The sequence below is a fragment of the Orycteropus afer genome, unplaced genomic scaffold (genome assembly GCF_000298275.1).
Source record: "Orycteropus afer afer isolate SDZICR_OR568_19922 unplaced genomic scaffold, OryAfe1.0 scaffold00043, whole genome shotgun sequence".
Taxonomy (NCBI): Eukaryota; Metazoa; Chordata; class Mammalia; order Tubulidentata; family Orycteropodidae; genus Orycteropus; species Orycteropus afer.
The window spans coordinates 15723334-15736847 of NW_006921630.1; the positions used below are offsets into that span (position 1 = coordinate 15723334).

At 38.8% G+C, this 13514-nt stretch overlaps 1 protein-coding gene across 1 annotated transcript in view; it reads left to right on the forward strand.

Annotated features, from left to right (window-relative positions):
- The first annotated feature begins 1460 nt into the window (after window positions 1-1460).
- Window positions 1461-13514, forward strand: part of HMCN1 (hemicentin 1) — a 691072-nt gene continuing 679018 nt past the window's right edge. Inside the window, exon 1 of the mRNA XM_007937695.2 lies at window positions 1461-1728. Coding sequence (XP_007935886.1) covers window positions 1461-1728 — 268 coding nt within the window. The remainder of the gene's footprint in view (window positions 1729-13514) is intronic.

Genomic DNA, 13514 nt, shown 5'->3' on the forward strand with positions numbered 1-13514 from the left:
TATGTAGTAATTACCATGTGGAAAAACTTTGTAATGTTTTCCAGGGTGGGGTTTCCTTACTTATTGGCAAGAAAATGCCATAGAGGGGACATCTTTTTATGGATCTTTGGCTGAGACTTGACACATGGCTGTTTCATGGCTGGAAATGTGAAATGAGGGATATTATTCTGCCTAACACGCTACAGGGAAGATTTAAACTTCTCAACAAGCAGGAATCTGGATAATTAAAAACTTTAAAACATCAGTTTTCCCTTTAACATGAATTCACTAATTTACTAATATGAATATCAATACAAATTCTCATCCTTTTCCCATTTTCATCTGTCTTGCTCTTTCTCTCATCCTTATCTTTTCTACTGAGCTTCCACCCTGTGTTCGCATCCAACTTCTTTTTCCTCTATTATTTTTCCTAATTACAACCAATAACTCCCCATTTTCTGCTGTCTCTCTCATTTCCCTCAAACAGCCCTTTCCTTTTCCTGTGGCTCCTAGCACATCCCGCTCTCCTCCCTTCCTTCCCCACAACTCCACAATCCCTGAGGAGATCAAAGAATGATAGTGCGGCTGCAGCCCAGCTGAAAGAAATTTCCAGCTCCCCCTCCTGGCTGGGCTGAGTTGCGGGCTGAGGGACCAAGGCTGCGCTGCGGCGTCTTGGCTTCTGGGGTTGGGGTGGTTGTGGTGGAATTATTAAAGAGGTGTCTGAAGCAGCGTTGTACACATTAGAAAAATAAAATTCCCTTTGTGCTAGTTAGTGTGGTGTCCCTCAGTTTGGGTCTTCGCCACACATTCTTGAAAGCCATTGTTTACACTGGGGTTTTGTAGGTTACAAACAGTGCGGGTTGGAGTGGAGCTGACAATGTCAGCGCTTCGCGGGTACTGAGCTGACCCTAAAATCTGTGAAGAGAGGAGTTACCCTCAAGTGGGGGGAGTTCCAGAGCAAAAAAAAAAAAAGGGGGGGGAGGGCATACAACTGGCCAATCAGGAGGCGAGGGCGAGTTAGGCTTCCTCCTCCTTGCTCCTGAGCTGCAACAGTGGAAAGTTGGGAGCCTCAGTCGTTGGCTCAGCCGAGAGCGCGGCAGCAGTGGCAGAGATAGTGGGAGAGGCGGGGAGAGCAATCGGACTCCCATCGCGGCGCCGCAGGGCTCACAGCGGCCCCCGGGGCTTGGACGAGGCGCTCTGCTGGCACCCGCAGACACGCTACCCAGCGCTCGCCGGCAGATAGCAGTCCAGAGCCACCGGAGGAAGCTGCGTCTAGACAAAAGCTGTTGCATCTCTGCCCTGCTCAGCCCCAGGAGCGATTGGAGTTTGGTGCTTGTACACATCTAATACTCTATTCCGATTTTTTTTTGTTGTTGTTAGTTAAAAGAGATTTCAAGAGTCTAATGATTTACTCTGAGAGGAAACCCTCTGCTTGTTTTTGAGGCAGGCTAAGCACAGTGCTTAAGCGCTCAGGGGGAGAAATGATTTCCTGGGAAATTGTCCATACAGTGTTCCTGTTTGCTCTTCTTTATTCCTCTTTAGCTCAAGATGCAAGTCCCCAGTCAGAGAACAGGGCTGAGGAAATTCCCGAGGGAGCCTCCACTTTGGCTTTCGTGTTTGATGTGACTGGTTCTATGTATGATGATTTAGTTCAGGTTATCGAAGGGGCTTCTAAAATTTTGGAGACGTCTTTGAAAAGACCTAAGAGACCTCTTTTCAACTTTGCTTTGGTGCCTTTCCATGATCCAGGTAAGAAAAATACTTATTCTTTGTATTTGTTATTGCTCATGATTACATGATTTCTAATGCTATGAAATTGTCAGGAAGTTTCAAAATCATTAAAAAAAAAAGTGTAACTGAATACATTTGTAACAAAGAATTGTGCTGGCATTTGGGTTTTACTCTAAATGACTTGTTTAGGGAGCTTGTACAGTGGCTCCCAAACGCTGGAAATGTAGACTTAGTAAAAGCAGAAAACCAGAACCAAGAGTTGTAAAAGGCAACATCACAATCAGAGTTAATTTACTTTTTCAACTTAGAGTTAAAAAATGCTTAACTAAAATAAGCAGACTTGGACATGAGTATTTCAGCAGTAGTGCTCTGAAAGTTAACATCCAGGCTGAGTGCACATTGTTGGGATAATTATCACAGAAGAGGGGGTAAAAACCTGTTGTGTGAGACACAAGCATGTAAGTAATAGCTACACGTAAAACTGAAGAGATGGAAGAAAGAGAGAAGCCATTCATTTCTTAACTGCATCTGTTCATCTTTGCAACATGTCATCATTAGTTAGGTTCATGCATGGCTATAAACATAATGTCCATGTCTTATCCAGTAGAAGTGCATGTAATTTGGTATTTCTCTATACTTTAAAAATAGTTGAAGCAAAAGAACTTTATTTCTGCCCCACAGCCATGGGTTTCAGCTGCTCCACTGTAATCTGATCCTGTTTACTTTTTTCAGTTTCTCTTTAAAGTGGTACCTTTCTGTGAGGCTCACAGGAGCCCTCATTGTCATCACAGAAGGCAGCATGGCTGGGGGAGCCCTGGGGCTTGTGTCTAACATCCACCTGAGTTTCATTAGTACATGCTGCTGCTGCTGCCCAGTTGAAGAAATAAAACAGTGGTTTCTAAAAATTCCTCCCCCACTGTTCTCCCACTTTTTTCCTGCTTTGAAAATTTCTCTCTTCTTTAGAAGACCTTGACATAACCTTTTCATGAACACCTGATATTGAGAATCTCAGATTCTTTCCTTGTCATTTGGCAAACATACATGAGTTCAAATTATTGCTAGGTGTTAAATGTGGCAGGGTTCAACTGCTTCACAAAATGTCACTGGGAGAAATTTAGAGGGAAATAGAAGTTTCTTGCATTTTCATATTCTTCAAAAGTTGGAAATAACCTATCCTGCTTTTTTGAGACTATCTATCTATAAATAAGTCCTATACTAATTAAACATGGAATGGTTTTTATAGTTTAATAAAGAACGGAATGACCATTTACTGTGTTTACTGTCTCACTAAAACACCCTATGTGTTATGATGTCTTAATTCATTAAATGGCAAGATGCCAATAGTGATGCAGTTCAGGGTTCCTATTATTTTGGAATGACCTAAATATGTTTCTTCTATATGGATGTATCTGAAATTGCCTTAAAAATGAGGTAAAATGGTTTTCTCTTATTAGCACTGTGAATTGCTTTTCTCAACAACAACAAACTCTTGTGAAATTATGTTGCTGCAGATAGAACACAGAAATTGTCTCAAGTCATAAATGGAAACTGGACCATCATGATATTTTGAAGTGATATGAAAAATCACTTGAGTAAATGGTGTTATGGTATGCTGTCTTCAAATTGTTGCCAAATGGGAGAGTTTTGCACATTGCTGGAGTTGACTTTCATTTAGTATAGCAATCATGATTCAAAGTGGGGGAAGTGTGGCATGTTAATAGTAGGTGACTAATACATTAGAGGGAGCTCTGGTAGCATAGTGGCTAAGACACTTGCCTGCTAACCAGACGGCTGGTGGTTCAAACCCACCAGCCACTCCTCGGAAGGAAGGTTGGGCAATCCTACTTCCGTAGTGATACTGCCTCGGAAACCCAAGGAGGGGTCGCTATGAGTCGGGGCCGACTCGACGGCACATAACAACAACAACAATACATTAGAATCCAGAAGGCAGTTGGTTCAAACCTACCAGCCACTCCTCGGAAGGAAGGTTGGGCAATCTACTTCCGTAGTGATACTGCCTTGGAAACCCAGGGAGGGGTCGCTATGAGTAGGGTCTGACTTGACGGCACATAACAACAACAACAATACATTAGAGCTTTTTTGAGTTAAATTATATGAGAAAATGATTTACTTAAATTGGTTCCATAAAATTAATTGTATGTGTAATTCAGCGAAAATATTAATTCTATTTCCATTGTGACTTGAAGTAGTGAGAAGTGGCCAAAGGTTTATGTTATCAAGATAAAGATGGAAAATAGAAAGTAAAACATTATTCACCTTTAACTTGGTCATCTAATTCAATGTAATAGACTCTATTATTTTTGTGTGAATCTATGACATTCTTTCTCTGTGCATTTGTGTATACAATAACTAAGAGTTTCTAATTCTCTTGTAGCTCTGATTGATCATCAGCTTGTAATGATAGAGAGGATCTTGAGTAGATATTGGCTTTTTCACTGTGAGACTTTTCCTTCCTGTGTATCAGTTTCCTTAAATATAAAATGAGAGGATTGGATTTGAACATTTATAAAATCAATCTCACTGCAAACATTTTATGACTATGTTTGTATGTAATTTGGTATTTCTGTATACTTTAAAGGTAGTTTATTTCACGGTCCCTAACACATGTCCCTATGACTGGATTATACAAGTGAGATTTTAAAATAGTGTATGGGATTTAATATAATAATAATAATAACCTTGAATACCTACAGCTTTTCAAAGCCCTTTGATACCTGTTATCACAGTTAGCTAGATGAGATAGTAGAAAAGATTTGGGATATGATCTAAGGCTTTTGACAAAAACCTTTAGGCCTTTGCAAATAATTTCTTTGGATTTCTGCATTAGGATATATGCATATTTGGAGGTGGGGATTAGGGTAGAAATTAAAGCACACATGAAACATAGATATAGAGGAGGAAGAACATCTAACAAGTGGCAAACAGGTGAAGAAATCATTCAAAGTATGTGCATGTAGGAATGCAGTGTTGTAGGACCAATAGTATACCGGCAGCAGGAGAAGGTGCTGGAGAAGATCAAGGGTCATGGAAAGTCCATCCAACCTTTTGATGCTAACTGTGCTTAAGATGGGTTTTCTACTTATATAACTGCATTTAATATATTAACTTTAGCTGTGCTTTTAAAGCACTCAAAAGGTGTCTTCCTCAGAACACAGCTGAAGGAGGGCTGATAGAGTTCCTTTGACTACAGCTCCCTTCCTCACTCAGTCTCTCATTTTCTCCTTTCTCTGTAAGCAGATATGAGAGACAGAAGGAAAGAGAATGGACAGTGTGTTTAACGAGTTGCTTTATATAAAGAGATATTATCTTCTTTCACAATTATGTTCCTGATTTTTCCCTAGGATATCTTATGCCAGTTTTTATTCATTCACTTACTTTCTCACATATGATGCTTCAGGTATCATGTTAGGTAGCGAGAATACAAAAGGGTATAAAAATGGTAAAAGCCCTTGCCTTCATGGATCTTGTATTCTATCAGAGAAATATAGGCAATAAAAAAAATAATGAAAACATACATAGTATTCTGATGGTGGTAATTGCTATGGAAAAAATAAAAAGCAAAAAGCAGCAAAGGGAGTTAGGGGTGGATTGAGAGTGTTGACATGTTAATTATAATGGTCAAGGAAACCCCCCATTGTAAAGGTCACATTTGAACAAAGACTTGAAGGAAGTAGGGAAGGAACACTAAGGATATTTAGGGAAAGACTGTTGCAGTCAGAGGAACAATGAATGAAAAGCCCTCATGGCCAGAGCATCCTGACATGTTCAAGGAACCGTGAAGCGATCAGTGTGGCTGAAGCATAGTGAGTGATTAGGGAGAGAAGTTAGGAGGTGAAGTCAGAGAGGTGACAAGACCAGACATGAAAAGGCTTGTAGGCCACTGTAACTTTAGCTTTTACCTGTGTGAGATGGGAGCCACATTAGGGTTTGGAGGAGGGCAGCAATATGATCTGATTTATGCATTCACATAATCATTCTGACTGTGGCTTGAGAATAGTGTAAAGTGGGACAAGGGCATAAACATGGAGAATGGTTAGGAGACTATTGCAATAATTCAGGCAGAGATTCGTGATATATCGTGAATCAAGTTCGTAGGTCTGGAATTTTGAGAAACAACTGGAGTCAGTATGTACTGTAAAGATTGAAAAGGATTTGATAATGGATATGAAGTATGAGGAAAAGCAAACAAAAACAAAAAACCCAGATGACAAGATAGATTCTGACTTGTGCAAATTAAAGTATGGAATAACTGTTACTAAGATGAAAAGGGAGGGAGAGGTAGGTTTTGGGAGGGGAAAGCCTTTTATATTTGCTGTTTAAGTTTGAGATAGCTTTTGACATCCAAGTGGAGATATTAAGAAGGCATTTGGATATATGAGATTCAAATTCCAGGGGAGAATTCTGGGTCAGAGATGTCACTTTGGGATCCAAAGGCATGTATGTAGATGATATTTAGGTCCATGACACTAGATGAAACCACTTAGAGACTGATTATAAACTGAGGGTAGAAAAGGTCTAAGAACCTAGCCCCAGAACACTCCAAGGTTTAGAAGTCAGAGAGATGAAGATGAGCCAGCAAATCAGCCTGAGAAATTGAAGTCAAGGAGGTAGGAGGAGAGTATATTGTTCTAGAAGTCACAAGAAGAAAGTGTTTCAGGAAGAAGGACTCATCAGTCCACTAAGGGAAGGATTGAGAATTGCCTTTTCTAGTTAGCAATGTGGAAGTCACCAGTGACTAAGCAAGAGCAGTTTCAGTGAAGTTATGGGAGCAAAAGCCTGTTTTCAGTGAATTCAAAAGAAAATGGGAGAAGAAGAATTGGAAATCGTTGTAATTATATTGCTGTATCCAAGTACTGGAACGATTGGTTTGTTCATAGGGTTTCCATAGAATCTACTTCTGAGAAGTGTTTCAGCCAGTGTTTTATCAAATGCAAATGTAATATTGTAGAAAGAATAGCCAGTCCGGAACAGAAGACCTGTGTTCTTTTTCTTACTTTATTACAAGCTACATATCATTTAAGAGAATCATTTAACCTCACCAGACCTCTTTTATACTTTTGTATAAAAGTAGTGTGTTTGGTTATTAACTAAAGTGCATGATTTTAATTATCATAATATAATTAAATGTAAATGAACTTCAAAGAGATCCAAAATAGAACTTAATTTATTTGAAGAAATACCAGCATTAAATGCCTCTGTGTTTAAGAGCTTCCTTGTAATAATATCTATGAACCCTCAAGGATTTTCTCTGTATGGTTCAGTACTTCCTTTATTAAAAGAATCTCTTAGGATGTTTCTCTGAGCAATAGAAAATTAACCTAAAATCATAATGAGCAGAAAGGTTTTTATAAGGAAAATATTGTATATTCAGGCCCTAAAAACTGACACAAATTTGTATGAACTGAACTTCACTTTGAAATGTGTTCCATTTCAAGATGTATAGAAAAAGAGCTAAGAAACTATTAATTTCCCTTTGCCTATAGTTTATCCTACAGGAGAAAAGATGGAAAAGATTGATCTTTTAGGTGCTACAGAAATCTAACTGGAGGAAAAGCATTTAAACTAAAGAGTGAGAGAATTTAGTTGGACAGAAATAACTTCTGTTTCTCAGGATGATAAAATGTTTAAACCTGAGAGGGTGGATCCTGTATCACTGGCTTTTTTTTTTTTTAATAGCAATGTTTCGCTTTGCACAATAAAAATATTCTCCCAAAGTACAAAAACCAAAATTTAGTAAATTGAATATTTTAAATATAAGAATGTCTCTCATTTAAGAGAATCCTTTAAGACTAGCATAAAATGAAACTTTCTTTTTTTTTGTAAGTTGTAAATCAGAATTTGTCTTTGTTTATGGCTCCTTTGTTAAACAGACAATGACTATTCTAGGTGACCTGTCCTAGCCTTTAGAACTCTGCTTACTTCTTTCTCCCCGACTAAACATTAATCTCCTTAGGCAGAGACTGCTGCATTCCTTTTACAGATTTGACACACGGTATGACTCCAGAAGTAGTTCAGAAATGAATGAAATAATGAATAAATGAGTGACTAAAGGAATGCTAGAGACAAGAACAGATAATTTCTCTGGGAATTTTAATCTTGCCTTTTTAACCTGTGACTTTACTTTTTTTTTTTTTTTTAAATTGTCATTTGGGTAAAAATTTACAGAGCAAATTCACTTTCCACACAGCAGTTCACACACACTTTGTCTCATGACATTGACTACAATTTCCCACAATGCAACAGCTCCTCTCCCACTTCCTCCCGATAGTTACCTCTTCCCTGTGTCCATCCCTCCATGCACCCCTGCCCCCTGAGCTGTCTCCCTGTGCATAAGCAGCCTTTCTTTCTCCCATGATTGTTTTCTCCAAGAAGTGTATCCACCTCAGGTAAATGTTCAACTCCTATGCCTGTCTTTTGTTTGTCTGGAAGTCACAGGTGTGGGTTCAATTCCAGACCTGAAGGGCAGCTAGGGGCCCTAATCTCAGTGATTCCCCCAGGCTTTATGAGACCAGCAAACCTGGTTCCTCCTTTTTTTTTTTCTCCAAATGATTTTGAGTTTTGTTCCACATTGTTCTCCCTCTGTATGCAGGATCTCCTACATAGATCCCCTTCCAAGTGGTTGACATTGTTAGCTGGGCACCATCTAGTTCTTCTGGTCTCATAGTTGTATAGGCTGCAGATTGGATGGTGTACCAGTCTCTAGGACTAATTGTTTCCATCAGTCTTTGGTTTTCTTCATTTTTCTTTGCTCTGGACGAGGAGAGACCCATCATTGCATCTAGATGGCAGCTTGCAAGCTTTTAAGATCCCAGTCGCTACTCACCAAAGTAGGCGGTGGAACAATGTTTTGTGTAGCATGTTATGCCAATTGAGCTTGCTGTCACCTGCGACTATGGTCCCGAGCCCACAGTTAACCTGCGACTTTACTTTTTAAACCAAAACGATAATATGAATAATAAAACTAACAACATAATAATTTTCTAATTTGACCTTTTGAACATGAAGTGGAAGAATCATTGTGACCCCAATAAATGCCTGAGTCTTGAGAGGTCATTGAATGTTTGTATAGCTGGTGATTTTGTGAGGGATTTGTATACAGTCTGGAATTTCTCAATTGTTTGCTATACGGCAGTCTCCCCACCTTCCAACTTTAACCAGACTGCTGAAGGAATGTCCCAACAAAGTAAGCTAATTTCTAAGGAGCACTGTAGAAACAAGGATTCACATCACTTTTGGATCTTGTGGATCTCCTACAGGGATTCTCAACCTCAGCTTTGTATTTTCTGAAAATCCACATGAGTATTCTCCACTTCTGTGGAGAAGTGGAAACATTTAAAAATGAACTTATGTTATGATATCACCTTTCCCCACCTTAGTGATGCTCTCATGTTAAGTAAAATAATGTATATGAAGCATCTTTTATAAGTTCTGTAGAATGACTTATATGACTCTTACTTATTGAATGAGTCACATTTGTCTATACAGATTGAAAAAGTACTAGAGGGAAGCCAGTTATGAAATAAAATAGTACAGCATTTCTACAACAAGACTGAAAATTAAATAGAAAAATATATCTACTTGGATAACTTGGCCATTAGTATACCTACCAGCAAAGGTCAATTCAAACCAGTTCAATTTTAGTACCATTCTAACACATGCAGTGTTTGAGAAGCATATATTCTTTGCTATACTGTCCGCTTTAGTTTCAGACTGAGAAATCAGCAACAGAAGTTAAAGATCCCAAGATAAGCTATTATATTAATTCATTCATTCACTAACTCTTACTATTTGTCAGAGACTATGCTAGGTGTGTTCTTGTTTCAAAGACAATGAGGCATAGGTTACAAGAAGCTAACCTCTAAGGGAGAAAGACAAGAATAATAACAATATAATATACCATGATAAGTGTTTTAGTGGGAAGAAACACAGTATGCTGTGTGTGCACAGAACAGTGTACCTGATCCCGAATTCAAGAGGGTGATGATTTGCCAAGGTTTTCTTGAAGTGTGACTTGGGTTAAAACCTGAAAAAAAGTACATGAGCAAAATCAGTGTAACCAAAGCTTTAAGGAATTTGGGTTTCATCCTGAGTATGATGGGGGACCTTAAAGGATTATAAGTGGTGAGTGCCGTGATTGGGCTTATATTTGAGATCTCATTTTTCTAATGTTTTAAAGCAAAGTTGTCTAGAGAATTGGAAGGTAAAATCTGAGGTCATTGTAGCAATTCAGGGGAGAAATATTGAGGTGACTTGGGCATAAAGAGGAGAGCAATTTCCGAGCCACTGGAAAAGTTCAAAGGATTGGTCTTGGCCCTAAGAACTTGGGGAAAATATAATTGCCTTCTGTTAATTAATACATTAAATCAACATAGAATGGAAGCAAAAAGATATGTGAAGTTTGCTTTAAGTGATAGCATTACTCACAGGCCAGTAAGTTTTAATATTATGTACTTTATATATTGTCCAAAATAAAGTATCAACCAAAAGTATGGCTGAAAAAGAGTCAAGAGGCAGATTTGAGCAGTGCACAACCAAATTCTTTCTAGAGCTCAGGGTATTTATTTATTCTGTACTTGACTAACCAGTCCACCCATTAGGAATATTCCAAATGGGGTGATGGACTGTTTATCCTTTTAAGTATGTTATGATGTCATTGCATATTTAGACCATACTATTAACTGTCCTTGTTCTGGTTATATGCTCACAAAACTGCCTTCTGATAATTTAACCTCATGTACTTTCCTTATGGGGAGAACATGATCTAGTTAGACTGACACATACGTCAGGTTCATGAGACAGTTATATTCCTCATTGGTAACTCATATTTTGGCATCCTAGTTCTACAACAACAACAAGTTCTACAGATTAGTCTCTATTGTTTAAAATATTCTGACATTGTCAAGTTAACGTTTCTAAGATTGTAAGTCTGAAACCTAGACCTTGACCTGCGGTGAATTTATCAAAGTAAGTGTTCCCTTGTGTAAATCTGTTTGGGTGGACTGTTTCCAGGTATCACTCCTCAGAATTTCCAACTGTCAGTGTTAGTATGAATAGTGCCAAATAGCTGTTCTGTCCACGTGAAACTTATATAGATGACAGCTGAAGCAATTGGAATAGATGAGATCATCCAAGGAGAGTATGTAAACTGAGAAAAGAAAGGAGACAGCATAGAACTATGGAGAACATGAGTATTTAAAAGATAATTAGAAGAAGAGAAGTTCATGAAGGATTCTGGAAAGAGGAGTCGGAGTAAATAAGAGAAACATGAGCAGTGTTTGAGAATCTAAGAAATTGTTGCTTGTGAGGAGAAGTGGTGAACTCTGTCCATTCATAAAGGTACAACAAGTAAAGGGTAAACAATACTGAGGGTAGTTTTATTGGAGTTGTGGGACCAGAAAGCCGAAATGACAAGTAAAAAAATGGAACTAGCAAATGCAGTATATTTCCTTCATGAAACATAACTTAGTGGTTAATAGTCCGGCTCTAGAATCTAATGCTTGGGTTGGAAACTTTGCTCTACCCATTATTTGCTATGATTTTAATTTCTCTGTGTTTCATGTTCACTAAACTGGGGATGATAATGTTATTACTTTATAAGGTAGATGTGTGGATTAATTGAAATAATAGATGCCCCAAATTTAGCACAGTCCCTTGAAACATTAGCTATTAATGTTGAGAAAGAATACTTGTTTTCAAGATGGTAGAGAGGAGAGAATGTTTAATCACTGCTGAAAGTCAATAGAGTAGAAGTAATTGAAATGCCAAAGAGAAAATAGATAATTTGTGGAACCAGGACTTTGAGGAAACAAGATGGAATAGGATGGGATGCAAAATAGATTGGTTTTAGGCAGGTGACCTCTGGCCCACTGTGGTACAGGAGAAGCAGGTCATAGATGGACCTGGACATGGACAAGGCGGTAGGTGGGGATGTAGGCTATTGAGTGACTTCCCATCTGACAGCCCCTCTTTTCTCTAAGCAGTGGAAAGAAGAGCCATTAAATGAGAAGAGGATAGAGATAAAAGGACTTTAGGCCAATGGTGAAGTTTTAGAGAAAGAAGCTGACTATGGACATGTAGAAGGCTTTCTAAGATGAGTTGTGGTTCAGAAAATGACTTTGACATGCTTGAACACTGTCTAACTGTGTGACTTTTCCTAGAAGCCCTCAGCATCCTGGGTGTAACTTCTGACACTGACTGTTGGTTTGATCCAGGATGGGGATTTTTTTCAGCAGGTGTGACTAAAGAAGTAGGATATGGTTGAAGAGGATATTGAAGAGAGAGACTGAAGTGACTGATCATAGGATCAAATCTGGATGTACTGGACTGACAAGAGTTGAGATTTTGCATGTGAATGACAATATGACAAGGAAGTTGAGATTATTGATAAGAATAGCCAAAATGAATGATCATAGGATCTAGCTTGGGTAGAAGAGGAAATTAAACCAGGATGAAAATTTTAAGATTAAAGATATCAAGTCACTTGAGGTTGTACAGTTGGACATGGATGTTTAAAGTAATCCAGATAATAACAGAGTTTAAAATGGCAAGGAAGACAGTGAGTCTGACATCAAATTTTTATTTATAAGAATTATTTAGAAGTCACCTGGTGGCAGTTGACAATGGTGAAGAGGCTTAGAGTGTACTGTACCTCAAAATGGCAGGTGTTTTCTCAGGAAGGCACAGAAGAAGTGGATAAAACCTACCTGCTGATTCTGATGTACATGAGGTGGTGGAGAATGAGGAGATTCCACGGGGGAGGATGGCAGGGAAGGTGATGTCATCAAGGGAGAACCTTGTTTCAGTTAAAGTGAAAAGTTGAAGAAGGCTTACTGTGGGATGATGGTTTATAAAGGCATAGGACGGTGAAAGAATGGATCAGGATGGAGGAAACAGAGGATGAGAGTAAGAGAGAAGATGAATGGTTTGCACTGTGGGAATGACCACAGATGATGGTGATGTAAAAGAGAATGTTATATGATGGTTATATGGTTTTAATGGTGGGTCAGCCATAAATCTGAGATACTAGTTCAGGCCCTGGGAGAGTTGGAGCCAGATGAAGTCAGATGCTGTTTCCAAGATGAGTTGTGGTTCAGAAGATGAATTTGTAATCCTTGAACACGAACTGCATGATTTTCCCTAGAAGCCCTCAGCATTCTGGATATAACTTCTGAGGCTGACTGTTAGTTTGATCCAGGATGGCAGTTCTGAGGGCAGTATGGCTGGCAGGGACTGTTGAACAAGCACTCTTCTCACATGTCTTATTGACACTGGCTTAGTAGCATACTTTTATTTCTAGTAATAACAGCTACCATTTTATTTTTTGTTAGTACTAAAACCTAAAGAAGCTCTGGAGGCGTAGTGGTTAAAACATTTGGCTGCAAACCAGAAAGTCAGCAGTTCGAACCCACCAACTACTCTGTGGGAGAAAGATGAAGCATACTGCTTCCATTAAAGATTATAGCCTTGGAAACTTTATAGGGCTGTTCTACTCTGCTCTATAGCTTTGGTATCAGTTAGAATTGACTCGATGCCTGTAGGTGGGTTAAAGACCTAGGTACATTAGATCTGTAGTGGACAGGAAGTTCCTGGGTGGTGCAAATGATTAATTTGCTCAGCTGCTAACAGAAAGACTAGAAGTTTGAGTCCACCCAGAGATACCTTGGAAGAAAGTCCTGGTGATCTACTTTGGAAAAACCAGCCATTGAAATCCCTAAGGAGCACAATTCTACTGTGCCATATATGAGGTTGTCATGAGTTGGATGGAGTCCACTCAATGGCAACAG